Genomic DNA, 16,062 nt, shown 5'->3' with positions numbered 1-16,062 from the left:
TCCTGTGCTTTATCATACAAAATGAAGAGACTTAGGAATTATCTCCACAAACAACGCTCTTTTATGTCAGAGTGCCAACTCTTTGTATTTCGTACCTGTGCTGCATCATGTGATACCCAGCTCTTCACTCTAATACCTCACCATCACTCTCACTTAATCAATGTTTAACAAGCTTCTGGCTTTGGGTAACATGGGAACCCGCACTGTACCTGTATCAGGTTGCAATATCCAAATAAAGATCATGAATTACCTTTTAGATTTGTAGGGCTGCTTTGCTACCGAGCAGGAGATGAAAGAGAAAAAGATTCAAGCTTAACCGTTATCCTTTGATCCTGCATGGTTTATGGAAACAATGATGTTTACATTTTATGTTGGAATACTGCACCAACACAAATAATGCTACTGCATTGCATACAGTATGTTTTGTGTGTACTTCTGTGAAATAATCCTAAACATATAAATACTGGTACCACCAAGGAACAAGAAATTAACTCCTAAAACAAAATCCCAAGGTCAAGGCTGTCAGAAATATCCATGATAGAGCAGATTCTTGTACACACCGTAGCTCCACCATGCTGGACAGGGATGTGTTCATGCAAGGTAAAGCTTCTACAAACACACATACAGTAGATCATCAAGCAATTCACAATTTTAATTCCAACTTTGCAAAAGAGGAGACTACTTTCACTCAAGTAAAATATCTTTGTAATAAACTTTGTGCACAAACAGCACTGTAAGTACTAGACCCTTGCTTCATTAAAGGCATGACTGTTCTGAGACGAAATATAAAAAAGTCATCTTGGTGTAAAGTATATCTGTAAATCTATGAACTGAACTTTATAAACAAAGGCTCACTCTACAAGTCCGGACATGTCTTCACCTAGAGACATGGAATCATTTATTCGATAAGAAGAGAAAACATTGTTTCTGTGTCCTTAATAAAGCCAGGAAGTTTAGATTAACACTACAATCACTGGAGAGATCCATTTGCTCTTTAAATCTATTTTTAGATTTAATACTCTTACTTATTGACCTTATTTCTGACATGTACAGACAAGAGTTAAATAAAGCCACCAAAAGGCAGGAGGATATTACAGTTTTCAAAGCCCTCATTAGGCTCACATCATGTAGTACCAACAATTTTCCTTTACCATAAAATTACACAATGAAGTTGAAAAAGTCCTATATCAGGTACCAGATACAATTCTTCACATTGCTACTGTCTTAATAAATTCAACATATCTTTTCCATTTTAATTAAAGGCTGGTCTCTACAACTCAACTACATTACAATACCATACATACAGAATATTGTATTTTGTCTCTTAAGCAGTCTGACAGCAGATCATGATGACATTTCCCTTAAAAAGCAAGAACAATGACTACCAAACAAAAGCCATGAGCACATTGCTTCAAATTTAATCAACATTCAATGTGCAGTATCTTTCATGTCCTTAACCCTTCAAAAAAAACTGGGTGTGTGACATTTACAATGCATGGTCACTTTGTGCTATGAAATCTTACATATAGCTTCTCCTTTGCCCAAAGCCCTTTTTGATTGGTCAAGATGTCAATATTCAAAAACATCATGATGAGGAAATAAAAGCTGAAGCAGATCGACTACTATTTAACATACAAACCCTTAATTCTTTGGTCCATGCTCATTAAGCTCTTTCTGGATTCATTTGCATTCACTTGTGCAATTTTGCATCTCCACATGAACTAATCTGAGGATGCAAAACGGCCACAGAAGCGACATGTGGCATCAAGTGAAAGAAAATATAGAAGTCAATTTCGTGTCACTGCTTAAGTCACACAACCATATATACTGTACATTACTTTACAATGACAAACTAATTTGAGATGAGAACTTCTATTGTGAAACAGTTCATAGACTCTTCCATCAGCAAATAGACTCTTCCATCAGCAAATGCTCCCCCATGGCCCTTGCAGTATAAGAACATATTGTTAGTCAAACTGCCTGGTTGAATCAGGAGTTAAAAAAATAATAATGATGATGAAACAGACTATATACATGCATTGGACTAGCAGTATGTAAAATTTGTAAGCAAAAATCTTCATTGAAGAGTAAGTCTATAACTTCCAACTTGTTCATTTGCCTCCAGGTTCCAAAGTGAAATGTAGACATAATCGGCTCATGCTGATGCGCTGTAATGATCTTGGAGGGGACTGAGTATTTTTATAGTGTATTTGCGAGCATGTGGTTGAATATGCACATAGTGTAGCTATGCATAAAGTATCTAAGAACAGAAATACTGATCAGATGCCAGTTTGCCTCTTAAGTCATAGTGAAGGACTTCTGGTCATGTTGCTTGGCCTGTGGTCTTGGATCAGTACAATGCTACTTACACGGAGTTTCTACACACAGGCCAGACTATGCTGCAGACAGGAAGCTTGCTGTGGCACAAATCAGGACAAGAGGAGTCCAAATATGGAAACGGTCAGATAAAAATAAGAGTTCCTTAACTCCGATCTTGGACCCTGAGCAGAGCGGTGAGGGCTAAATATAAAACCCTGCGGTTCCTCATGTCTCGCCTCTGCAGCGGCCGGCAGGTCCCTTAACATCTCATCAAACTGCTGCTACTCTCCTTCTCTAAGCAGAGGAAAACCTCAGGACAGAGGAGGCCTGATGGAGGAGGAGTGAAGCTGAATAAATATAATTACAAACAAAATAACCTCCATGACTGTCTGTTTAAGTGTGTCAATGGGTGTAAAATAGCCTAACAATAGTTGTGCTACCATGTCATTCTCTCCTCCTGACACTCATCACACCAGAAAATTCTCATTTCTACAGCAATTTCGACATTACACCCCATTTACAAACACTTTCTTTTGAAGTGTCGTTGGAAAACGTGCAACTCAAACGAGATAGACCACAAATAATCACAACAGTACACTTTCCGTTTGTGCTCTCTGTATAGTGTATTGTGTCCGTTTCCTGGGGTTTGGTACCATGGCAGTATCCCCAAAAGGCTTCATTTAGAGTGCTGCTCAGCAGAGTTGGGAGCCAGAGAGCCATGGATCCTTATGGGCCTGCGGCCAAATCAGAGGCCTGATACTCTGTGTGCTCACAGCAGTCCATAGGGACTTGGGGGGAAGGAGGTGTCCTCTTCCGCCCCGTCAGTACTTATTAATCCCAAAGATCCTCACACCGTGCAGCTGGGGCAGCTTGGGGATGAGAACAGTGAGTAAGGAGACAGTATTGACCACAAAATGGGCCCGGTCGTATTTGGTGTAGAAGCTGGTTAGGATATACCTGGGTCAGAGAAAAGAGAAGGTCGAGAAGAAAAGGGAATGGTTAGAGGGGTGGGAATGAGCAAACCAATTAACTATTTAAACTCTGAATAAACTTTATTAATCTTTGGGTTTCCCCTCAAGTTTCCATATTACCTCTCTTATATTACCATATAAGAAAGAAAAACAACTTGTAGCAGTGCAGGCTTGTTAGCATTGATAGTATTCTTTGCTTACTAAAATCCAAACTGTCAAAGCATCCCTTTAAGTATATTAAGCAATCTCAAACTTTTTCACTTATTTTGCCTCTGATAACCATCGCTGTTAGGGTCACTGCAGCGAGATGTTTCCTAACTCACAAACACTATCAGAATGTGGCAACACTTGCATCTGCAAGACTGTTCCAACTCGCCTACTAGCAGGATTGCAACATCAGTCATTGACTAAAAAACTAAAAATCGCAAATATGATGCAGTAACGCTAAATGCCTTAACTATAATTCATAACATCTTTATTGGAAAACAACTCAGTAAACAGACCCAGTGAGAGAGAGTGACCAAGCATCAGACAGTCAGTTAATGCTTGTAAATTGAGTTCCCCTCTCTGCCAGCACTAAGTGCAGGAGTCCTGACAACCTGCTGGCTACATGACGGCACTGGATGTGGCTGAGATGTGAGATTCTGGTGAAATACTACCAGAGCCAATAGGGGAAGAGGGAACTAACAATGCTGATTCAACATCAAAAGCATTTTTAGATCAGTAGGGGATTGTTGTGAGCTAAAAATGAGGCCTTGTACATCCTGTTCATGAGGCCATGTCTCTAAAAAAGACCTTAGCAGATGTGTAGCTTTCCCAGCCGGAGTCTTAACCTATAGATTGACGACTTGTCTCTTCCTGCTGCCGCTGGTTGCAAAATAAAATAATTAAGGGGCCTTTGAAACAAGTGAGAACAAAAATGTACACGTGCAGAAATGCTATCACCACAATGTTCAGGCTGAGGCGGCATATCAACCCCAGGGAACCAGAGTTTGCTTCCTGTAAACAGAACCCTGCTGGTTAATAAGGACAGAAAAGGGCATGAAAGCAGCGAGGGGTGTTGCCGAGAATTTTAAGCCCCCTGACGAGTTGTGATGTTGGCCAACAAGGCCTGGGACCACAAGGAATGCTAATCAATCCAGACTTTTTTGTGACTGCCCAAGCTTAGACCCATCCTGAACGATCAGCTGTTCCCTCTCCACCTGCTACCCAACTGAAGGCAGAGCATAAGCTTTAGAGGGCCACTTACAGGACGATGGGTGTGATGGTGAGGAACTTGCGCGAGGCAGTGAACTGCACGCCGTAGTCCATCTGCTCCCAGTGTGTGAGGAGGCGCGCCTTGCCCTGATCTGGGGTCTCAAAGGGAGTCCCTTTCACCGTGTGGAGTAGGAGGTACATGCACTGCAACAGAGAAAAGACATTTAGACAGTCAGAGATGGCACCGTTCTCTTCTGACATTCTGGTGTAAGATTGAAATGAGAATATTATAGCTGAACTTGCTTGGAAACACAATTGCCCAGGATGTTATTTGAGAGTATTAAAAGAAGTTGAGGGCTTGGTCTTGGACACACTTCATGTCATTTTGACTACCTGAGCCCAGAACCGGGAGACCAAGTGAAGAAAGTGAATGTTATCTCAAGGTTCCCAATGTTAAAAGTGCTCAGTTGAATTGTAGGATAGTATTTGTTGGTATACAGCCAAACCCTCTTTATATAGAGAGAGGTATAAAAGAGAGGTATAAAAACATATTTTTGTAACAGCATCAACTGTAAGCTAATATTGTACTGATCTCTGAGGGCAGACAGCCAGCACTTGGTAATCAAAGGGTTTGTGATGCAAGACTGAGCAACACCTAAGGTCTGATGATCATAGCGTTGGTTGAAACATTACTGGCACCAATTCATTAACGAAGGATATGACTATAGGAGCAGAGGAGCAGTAAGCAGGTCTTTCCTTTTTCCTACAACACCTCAGAGCAGCCCTCTCTACAGAACCTGTGCCATGAGTTAGTACCTCCAGTCTTGTACCGTCCCCTACTTGGCTTTGAGCTACTCTGCTATTCCCACATGTGTGTCTATTGTGCTGCTGTAATTTTAGCCTTTTGTTACCCTTTGTTGACTTATCTGCTGCTTGTTTGTGTGTTCCGGTTGTCCTTGTCATGCCTGTCTATGTTAAGTGCTACGTTTATTCCCCACGTCCCAAATTGCAATGCATTTGTCCTTAATTGACCTGACTGGTTCAATAAAAGTTAAGGGAAGCAGGGAGGTTCTGGGGCCTATGGGCACTCTGCTCCACTGACCAGGTTGTGGATGAGGTTGGTGAGGGTCCAGACGACTGGTACGCTGGCGAAGGGAATGCTGAGCAGGATGACATGCAGGAGGCCGATGCCCAGGATGTAGGAGAGCCAGATCCCCCTGCTGTTCATCACCCGGGTGTTGGGGTTCACCTCGCTGTGCGCCGTGCCCACATTCATGATGGTGATGGCGCCACTTCCAAGGCCTCTGTCTACTGTAGGATGGAAAGAAACTGTCATGAAAGGGCTGATGCACAGAACGATCTGAATGAGTCTGCGTATACCCAGCTACCTTAACTCCTGATCTCTCTACAGCAAGATGAATAGAAACTCTTCACCTGAATAAATGCATATGTGAATGGCTATCTGATGTGCTATAATCTTGTTAATTTATTAACATTTCTATCAATGATATGAACTGAGTATGAAAGAGTAGAATCTGTTCATCTTTATCCATTCATATTACAATATTACCATTCATATATAGTTGTTATTGTAAAATACCACTGGTCAAATACCACTTGGTCATAAGCCTGATGAAAAATAAGAGCAAACGATGTAGGCTATACAGTATATCCACATAATGATCACTTGATGCAAACTTATAATAATTGTTTATACCAATGTACTCCAATGGTAATCCACTTAATACTGAGCAATAAAGCACAGTCACAAGAAAATGAAATAAAAGTAAAACCAAAACTATATTAAAAGTGGGTTAAGTTTTACAAGTGACCTTTGACATAAAGACACACAGCTGAGCAAGTCTGTAGCTGCCAAGTCAACAGTAATTGATTGACGAGAGTAAACAATGTAGCAAGCACTTGGCCATTTCAACATGCTGTTTTCAAACCTCAAAATAGAGCTAAATGCAAGACCATTATCAGAACCCTATCTACAAGTGGATTATGCATTAGCATCAAAGTTGCAGCTACACTAGCTAGTATCAGAGTCTGTGTCAATAAGTAAATAAACCATTATACTCACATGAGAAAAAAATGGCTTCAACTCCGACCTGTATTGACACTAGTCCGTTATCACAGTTTTCCTCTTATCGATGCCTTCAGTTATATAACTGATAGTATCACTGGGTGAGCTGGCGAGGCTCCAGTGTGTCGATTAGTCCCCCAGTACCATCTTTTCGCTCCCAGCGAGGTGATAACTGCATCCGTCTGTTCATAGACAAACAATCAAGCAAGACATATCCACTTTTCCTTCGTCTTCTTGCCAACAGCTGGTGACAACACAGCACAGTTCATGATAGAACGTCATCGTTTTCGGAGCCACACATTTCGGGTGAGTTTTTACTCGTCGCATTTCGTTGCGATTGGTTACTTTCCGTCACATGGCCGAAATTAACCAATCACAGCCTAATGCGTTGAAAACGCGTTGACTACGCCCCCTTTTGACGTCACGGCGATGGGAGGGAGCAGAGGGAATGAGCATGATTGTCATAGTGAAGGATTTAGCTGATAACAGAAAAAAAACAAGAAAATATAAAAAAAATAAACATAATTGCGTTATAAAAAATAAATCTTATAGGCTATCATTACACAGAAAGGGGAAAGCTACTTGAGATAATCTGTCATGGCTGCTCAGCCATCAGATTATCAGTAGAGCTAAGTATCCTGACCAAATTTAAATTCACTTTCTTGCTGCAAGTGTTGTTAGTAATTCCCGTTTCATCAAAACAGTCACTGGCTCTGACGCCACTTTGGTTATATCACTTGATATCTGTGTACAAAAGGGGGCCCTTGACTCTTATGTAGCCAAGGTGAGAGAGGAGGCCTTGCTAGAGGCAGTGAAAATGACTGACAGGGTCGATACTCCAGTCCCAAAATCAAAGAAGATCAACAGTGTCATGTTCCAGATCCCAAGATAAGTCCGAATACTAATTTAGGTCCGCAGTAGCCCTAGGCCAAGGGGGTCAACTGCGTTCTATTTACATCCAACGTTACGTGATACCCACTGTTTCTAAGGGTGCCCCTGTGATGAGTGGCATCAAACGGGCCGGGCCGGCTGACAGTGGCTTCTCTCATGCTCGTAGCCTTGGGTGCTATAGCCGTGTTAGCGATGTAAACCTAGAGCTCTCTTCACATGAGAGTATGCAGGACAATGCTGTGAGATCACTGCTGGCACTGGAACAATAACCAAATACATGACATTGATAAAATACAAAAAAGAGGCAAAAGATGATGATCAGATGCAATGTCAAAGTCAACAAAATCAAGTTCTTAGACTATGTTTAACACTTCTGAGAAAGATGTCAGTTTTAAAAGGGGATCACAGCTATAATTATTAGTTTTTCAATCATTTAGAAACTTAAACACACTTCTTCAAGTGGCTTTGGGGCAAATGATGGTGTTGAGATCTTATTTCTAGGTAATTAAACCATTAGCATGCTGTGCCTAACACTTCTGAGGCAGATGCCATTATTTTAAAGGGGAATGCCGCTAAATATTGTAAGCCTAAGTAGTATACTTATTAATCCATATGTTTTTTTTTGTTGTTTTTTGGATGAAACCATATCAGTTCCTCAGTCCACAGGGTATTGCTTTCATGTTTTATTGCATAGCACCCGTCTGAAACACTTCTGCACTTAGCCAAGTGGGGGTGGATATCTGATCTCTGCCCTGAGACAACTTTGGCTACCTCTGATGATGATAAAATCAAAGCTTCAAAGTCCTGCGGTCTTCCCCATTTCTTCACAGCCACACATTTAATAGATGTTTAGATATGTTCCTCATTAGACTACATTTCTATACACTTTGACTAATGCCTCCAGGCCATCTGACTTAGACTTTCGCAAGTAATGTGATTCCGTTAATAGGACTCATGCCTGTAATGAAAGCTTTTAATGCATTTGATGCATTTCATGTTATATTCTTTTCTGGCATCACAGGCTGTCTTTTGCCGCCGGGTCTTTGTTTGGTAATATAAACCCCTTTGTCCATAAAGACGGGTAAATTCATTACATCTCATGTGGGAATACAAGTGACAAAGTATCTGTTTTTAAGGCTCAACAGAAAATTCATTTTTATAAACTTGTATTTAATCAGTTGACAATATCAGTTTCAATTTAATGGTGTACTTAGAAGTCACTGAACTGTTGAACTGTCTCAAAACTATAGTGTTACTATTCTTTATGAAAATTTGTATTGTGATAATATTACTTTGTCTTGTACCATTTCTGTTCAGTTGAGCATTCCTTAATGGAGCCAGCAGTGGAAGCTTTCCCTATATTACAGCTGACGGCTTGTTAATTAATGATTGTTTAAAGCTTGTATAGTTTGCATTGTATTTGAGCAGTTATTATGCCCTTCATTCTTGAGCGAATGCAGCTTACGTGAGTCATTCAACCACAATAGTCTTCTATAAAAGGAAGATTCGGAAACAAATCTCAAGCTGTTCATCCTTTGTTGTCGCAGAGGATGTAATAAGGTAGAGTTCTTAGCAAAGGAAGTTGGTGTTTGTAACAGACGATACTTCCTTTGGTGTACCAAAGGATACAGTCATTTAGCAACTCAGCTAAATTACATTAAACATGTTTTTAATAGAGAGAGCATTACATCTATTGTTGCTGATGTGATCTGAAATGTCACAGCTGCAAAACTCCTGCTGTGAAGCAAGATAAATAAACTTCATATATAATTCCCAAGTTGCTCATCTTTTGCTACAGCAGATGCATCATGTTGTTGTCCTTTAGTGGTTTTTAACAACGTCTCAGTACGTACAATGTATTCAACGTACAACGTATTCAGACACAGTGTAATTGCCCATCTACTCTATTTTCAAAGTATTTTGACATGATTTGGGGATCTTGCTTTCAGAGTGAAAGAGATGGACTGAAATATGCAGGAAGATTGTCTATATTACGAGTGTGTCATTTTAAGAAACAATAGAAAAGTATTACTATCTCAATAGTACACTGGATCACTGCACTAACTGGACACTCACCACAACTATTGGCACAATCATACAGAAGGCCCCTGTAGCCCCCGCTACAGTATACACAAGGTCCTGTATGTAGGCCTTGTAGCATGTGTGTCAATAAGTAGAACTGATTCATCATGTTACTGGTTGTCATGTCACAGACTCATGGCACCATGCTTGCAAGACATTCTTGTATGTACTTGACAATAAGGAGCTTCTGATTTTGATATGTAACCAGCAGATGTCACCATCAACACATTTCCAACTGGTTGCCATCACCCCCGGAGCCTGTACAGTGATACACTTAGAGTGATGAACCTCTGACACATGCACAGTAGTATAGCCAAGCGTTCACACAGGTTTCTACACATTATGCCCATCTCTTTCCCTGGGTATTTAGAGTTTACCCATTAATCAGCCTTGCTACCACTGAAATACATAGAGGGGTGCAATCCAGTAAACCCACTCCCCTTCAGAAGTGCACCTTTTAAGCCACTGCATCAGGTCAATGTTAATGTTGTGATAGTCCTTCTCATCTCTCAAACAACTGTAACCCTTTCATTCTCCACATAATACATCATCTGAGAACCCCAAATATAATTTTCACCAAGGATAATGACAAACGCATGTCTATGATACATCTTAGCCTACCCTGCTAGGTCCTTTGGCCACGTATTCATACTCCAGCAGATTCTCTCAGGAAAATGGAAAGGTTTAATTTTAGTTTGAATAATTATATCCTCATGAGTGTCTATGTGGTGGAGGAAATCAAAAGGTTGTTGGTTCAAATCTATCAAAATTAGAATCAGCATCACTTAATTTGCCAAGTACAAAAAAGTACAGGAATTTGTTTCCGTGGCATTAGTGCAGAGATACATTTACCATTTACAGAATGTATAGTGGCAGAGTACATACTAACTCACATTATGCAAGAACAAGAGGACCACAAAATACAATGCAAAGGGACAATACAATACTACAGATAATAGAATATATCCTACTACACACCAACTATATAGTCTGCATTCAGCATTCAAGTTGTCTTGATCATCAATGGATTAAGATATGTGCGTCTTGTCATTTCACATATGAAACTTGCACACAAACAATTTATTTGAACTAATTATTCAGATTTAGGCATCACTTTTGGCCAACTGTGAACCCAGTGAACTCATTGTGTTCTAAATCTGAATAATGTACAGTAGCACTAGCATGCACTGTAGCCAATGGGTGAATTGTTCAAATTCAGCACATGAAGAAAGAAAAGCCAGCACTCTTAATGTCCTTATATCATATATTTGAATGGGCAGCTATAGAGCACAAACGACGGACGCGTTTCAGCAATAAGCCATCATCAGCGTTGTGAAATTCAGCACAGGCAGTAGATAGTCAAAATATCACTTATTCCCACTTTTTCTTTAAATTCTAGAGCTACTATAGGGAATGCATGTGATTATTTCTGTTAACAGGCTTAATGCCCTTCATCCCAAGCTGTAACAGAGCAGTGCTGTGGAGAATATATTAACTGAATATAGCAAGATATACAGGGCTGTTAATATGAACACGTTCTAGAGGTTAATGGCATGGAGCTCGTCTGTGCTGCAGTATGTGAGAGGAAGGACACTGCTAGAGCAGTTTTCTCCAATAGGAGAGGTGGACTTGTGACCCAGGCAGGCTTGGATGATAGCCTCGCTGGAAAAGGCTGACGCAGGGAGTCCATTATTGCCCCTGGAGGAAGCTGAGGATTAGAACACCAAAGAATTTCAATAAAAGAAGTGTCTGTTTGGGGGGCGGGGAGGGGCAGAAGGGTGGGAGGGGGGGTGATGGGGGGGCTCCCTCATTGTCCCAACAGTGATTGAGAGCAAGAGGAGGGGAGTGGGAGGGCATTGTGTTTGCAGCCCCTCTGAAGAAGGTGGTTATTAGGGGGGATGGCTAAGGAGGGGTGAGGGGTGGGGAGGCTGTTGACTCTTCATCTTGTGTGAACAAAGTCTCTGGCACATAGCCCTCTTCTCTCCCTCTGTCCCGGACCCCCTTGTTTACGAGTGCCATGAATACTGCCCCTCTACTCGGGGACCCCCGCCACCTCCAACCTGCACCACCGCACATTGTGGGGCTTAAGTGCCCTTTAATTAGGCCGCCTCAGTGTCCGGCTGAAGACCGCTGAGGGTTTAGGCTCTTCCCTGTGGGACCTTGCTGAGCGGCTCACACACACCAATAGGGCTTCCCTCACACAGCCGAGGGATGAAGTGTTTGCTGCTCTAATGAAAAAGGTTTGTTTGGGGGAAGAGTTCTTGTCGTCTTTGTCCCCTGTCTTACAAAGTCCTGACAAAGGCATCGATATTATCTTTAACGCTCTCCCATTTCCAGGACACATTGGCGGGGACGTTAGCCGCAGCAGATGGGTGAGGCTGCAGTCTCTCGGCCACCAAGAGGCATACACACTGCCAATATTATCCGGACGAATCACAACAGTAAACATCATGTATTTCCTGTGCAGCCAGGACACGTTGCACACCAGATCGCTGCATTATTGTGGGGAGTGAAATACTTAGGCAATCACTACGCAGATGGAGGCGATGGCGAGAAACTGCTTTGTGGTCGTGAAATTAGAACGGGAGGTTTCCGTCTTGCAAAATTATGTAGAATTCATGTAAAAATATGTAAAGGAGCGTGAATTCACATAAATTCAGACACACTCAACCACATACACAGCCAAACACACACACACACACACATAGCTTTGTCATTGTGATGGAGCACATTTCATTATCATAACAGCGAAAGACACAGGACTCCAAGTATGAGGGGGAGGTGGGCAAGAGGCATTGAGAATTTGCTGAACTGCCCCGGCAAAATGAGTAATTTCTGGAAGCCCCATTGTGTCAAGAGCTTACAGGGCGAAGGCTCTGAAAGGAAGAGGCAAAGGAAGGATATAAAAATGGGAGCGAATGAAATAAACAAAGAGAAAGATGGTAGGAATGAGAGACAGAAAAGAGTAATGAAAAGAAGTGTGTGAAGGGAGGAGGGCGGGATTGGGCGTGTTCAGAAACTTTTTCGCTACAACCCAGTGTGTGTGTAGATACCCTCCTAATCCTGGTTTTATTGGCTGCCTGTGTCCGGCCATGCTGGTCGGATTGAGTGGGGAGGGGCGGGAGGTGGGGGGGCCGAACACATGTCCTCCTTTGTGGTAATACGCTGATCAGGCCTGAGAAAGAGCCGGACCTGGTTACGGCCTTTCTCAGGTCACCGTAGAAACCGGCACGGTAGGGGACCGCTGTGTGCCTCCCCCTCCTGTGCACCTACTGATGCAGACACGGAGCCCAAGTCCTTCCTCAGTACACATTTCTACAAAACACCACCAAGTGTTGTTGAGTCACAGTTCAATGCAAGATCAGGCTCCCAATGTTCTTGACCTTAATTGCTGCTGCCTTTCCAGACAGTTCACATTGCACTTGTGGCCTCAACCTGGGAAACGTGGTTTCAATGTTGTTCAGATGCAGACCGCAGACCCATTCCTTCGCCTGCACTCATAAATTAGACCACTGTCACATTCCCCCCATCCATCCCTGGCCCCACTAACCGTCTATCACTCCTACGGAGCAACTGTCGTCCAAATCCAAGAGCTGAGCTCTGCACATTTCTGTCAGTGCCGTAACACGCGACAAAGTCCGTGATCGAAAACAGACCTGCCTTGTTGCGAGCGTCGCTGAGACATACCGCATCTTGACTGGAAGCATCCAAAAATCATCTCGATAGGAATTATGTAGAAGACTCCCCACCACGACTGGCTGGAGAGCAGGCTTCACACAAGTTTCACAAAGATATCTATCAATTATTGTCACATTTAGAGACTCAGAGGATCCCCCCCCCCCACCCCCCAAACAGGGCGGTAGGTCGTTGAGCGCTCAGTCACAGCCTGTTTCCCCATCTTCTTTGTTCTGGAGGAATAAAACACAGAAGGGGCGGGTGAAGGGGGCCCACTCCATAGCTGACCTCCAGACTGTGGTCACTGGGCTCTCTCCCTGCGGTGGGCACTCAGCCTCTCCACTCCAGAGTGCACACTCCCAGCCCCTGCTGTGCGACCTTCCAGCCCCCTCAGCCTGCCCAGCTCACTCATGCCCTGCAGGTCCTTGACGGTAAACCACTGTCCCCCAGGAGGAAAGAGAAGTGAAATAATTTACTCAAGTAGAAGTACTGCTACTTCAGCTAAATTTCACTTTAGGGTAACAGTATTTGTAACAGTATTTGGGTAATTAGTTACCTCCAAGCAAAAAACATTTTGTGCATGTTCCAAAATCTTCCTCCCAAAAATGAATGCATTAGCCTACCCAGTTAGGTGTTGCCTTTGCAAATGGATTGGTAGGGAATTACATGCAAGGTTTGGGGAAGGTTTGTTGTTAGCTCGTGTTAAATCAAGAATGTCTATTTTACTGCAAATTCCTTGTATTTGGAAACAAATACAGTGATTCAGATATATAATATATATATAATATATATTATATATATAATATGAATATATAATATATATTCAGATATTTCCTTTCCACCTCTACCAAAACTTCAAAATTACATCAAAATCAGACGGTTCTATGTGGTTCTAAATGTAACGATCACAAGCTGTGCTGGTGACCTACAAAGTTGATTGTGTTTGTGTGATATGATCACGATTCTTGAATCTGAGAATCAGCGGTGAACATGTTTTATTTGAAGCACCTGTCATTGTAATAGTATCATGAACACTAATGAGCATGATGAAAACCTAACAGCACAATCAAAGTTATCAGATGTATACAGATGTATATAGAGTCACATTTTTGTAAGTATGTATGGGCCACAGTTCAACTTAAAAAGGGAAGTCCACTGAAATCCGTTTAATTCATTTTTCTACTGGTGCAATTACAATATTAAAATCAGGTTTAAATCAATAGGCGAACTAATAAAGTAGAAAACACTCAGTTGTCCGCCCCTTACTATATCACTGAACGTTGCAGAAGTGTTTTGACATTTGTTACTGAGAAACATCATCTCACCAAGGCTGGCTTCCATATCCACACAATCAATCTGTTGTGAAATCTACCAGGTGATCCAAATGGCCAAACAACAGCATTTTTAATAATTAGATAAATAATGCAAACAAAGTCAAAAGGTGCATGGCTGTGTACGCTAACAGATATACACTAAATCAGCAATAAGGCACTCAAAAGTCAGCCACAAAGCAGATCAATGTATAAGCATTACTCAAGTACTGATTAGATTAGATTAGAAAAACGTAAAAGCCCTCATTGAGGCAATGTGAGACAATGATGGTGTTATTAGAAAAGAGAAGAACTTACAGTACTGTGGAAAAGTTAAAGTGTTAACTGTTCACATTTTAAAGCTGTGTGACCCAAGATGCATTCAAATCTACATTGCTGAGAATCTGGTGAGAATGTCAAATGGCTATACAAGTCCTTCTTGTTCTTGTTTAGACTTATACTTATTTAAAGAGTATGAATCATGTCACGCAAAACTGCATTGTCCTGAACTTTAACTACAAAGAAAACACCATCTGAACGCAGAGTACCATAATAACATGGTAGAGGAACCACTAACAGCATGAGACATCACTCTCTAAAAGGCATGAGGCAAATGCACCAGCAAAAATCCAGCTGCAAACTGGCCGGTGAATTAAAATAATCCTGAGGAGTTTCGTTCAATGTTAAAAGAAACTTCAGAACCTCAGCTTTCATAAAGAGTGAAACGTGTTCTATCATGTGAATATGAAAGTGAAGTATGAAAGTATGAAATTTATACTGAGGAACCCCTTTTTTTTATTGGTTTGTTGCAGCGGTTTTGAAGTCTTTGGTGGTCACCCTTTCCAGTATGACCAACTGATAATCCTTTGAAACAAAACTAGATAGTGTTATCAGTACAACTGGCTTTGTTTGATCTCTGTCGGGTATCTTGTTTGTATTTACCCTGATCAGTTTCCTCGCATGTGAATAAAACGCTTGGTTACTTCAGGCTAATTCTATGCCCATCACAAGTGTCCCACCCTCCTCCTCCACTCTCTCTCTATCTCTCTCTCTCTCTCTCTCCTCTCCCTCCTCCCTCTGTCCCACGGCTGCCTGCCCCACAGCCCATCAGAATGACAATGGTATTGATGTAAAATGTGTCGCCTTTGGGCCGCTGAAGCATATAACCCCTGCATGCCTGGCCCAGCCACCACCACGCTTTATGGCTTTATTGTGTCCCCTTTTATGTCCTCCCCTGTTGGGGTGGGCGGACAACAATTTAGAAAATTCACTGTAAATGTCCCTCTGAGTGCGTGAGTGGGAGAGGGTGTATGTGTGTGTGTTGACGTGTGTGTGTGCGTGCGTGTGTGTATGCACTGTATGCACATATATCCGGATCAATTAGTCAGGGCACAACCCCTAAAAATCAATGTGTCAAGTGCCCCCCCCGCCCCCCCCCCCCCCCCCCCCCCCTCCTCCCTGTATGCCCTCCAACACCAATCGCAGAGTCTCCTGAGGGGAGGCTGGCCCACATCCCTTCACCTATCCCCAG

The 16,062-nt window shown here is 42.1% G+C and overlaps 1 protein-coding gene across 1 annotated transcript; it reads right to left on the bottom strand.

Annotated features, from left to right (window-relative positions):
* Window positions 1–682: 682 nt before the first annotated feature.
* On the bottom strand, window positions 683–6,801 carry LOC139920138 (ORM1-like protein 3). Its single transcript, XM_071910069.2, has 4 exons — window positions 6,571–6,801; window positions 5,590–5,798; window positions 4,540–4,691; window positions 683–3,276 (listed from the first exon to the last, which is right to left on the bottom strand). Exons 2-4 carry the CDS (start codon window positions 5,761–5,763, stop codon window positions 3,141–3,143), a joined length of 462 nt encoding a protein of 153 aa, XP_071766170.1. The 5' UTR covers window positions 5,764–5,798; window positions 6,571–6,801; the 3' UTR covers window positions 683–3,140.
* Between the last annotated feature and the right edge of the window lie 9,261 nt (window positions 6,802–16,062).

This window comes from Centroberyx gerrardi, chromosome 20 (genome assembly GCF_048128805.1).
Source record: "Centroberyx gerrardi isolate f3 chromosome 20, fCenGer3.hap1.cur.20231027, whole genome shotgun sequence".
NCBI classification, from domain to species: domain Eukaryota; kingdom Metazoa; phylum Chordata; class Actinopteri; order Beryciformes; family Berycidae; genus Centroberyx; species Centroberyx gerrardi.
The sequence above is the reverse complement of the archived record's forward strand: the minus strand, read 5'-3'. Positions and strand labels throughout refer to the sequence as shown.

Excerpts from the sequence above, each read along its gene's own strand:
- LOC139920138 (XM_071910069.2), bottom strand. The coding sequence starts at position 5,763 with ATGAATGTGGGCACGGCGCACAGCGAGGTGAACCCCAACACCCGGGTG. Across the intron at positions 4,692-5,589 it reads CCAACCTCATCCACAACCTG|TGCATGTACCTCCTACTCCA; the intron begins GTCAGTGGAGCA and ends TCTCTGTTGCAG. Across the intron at positions 3,277-4,539 it reads ACCATCACACCCATCGTCCT|GTATATCCTAACCAGCTTCT; the intron begins GTAAGTGGCCCT and ends TCTCTGACCCAG.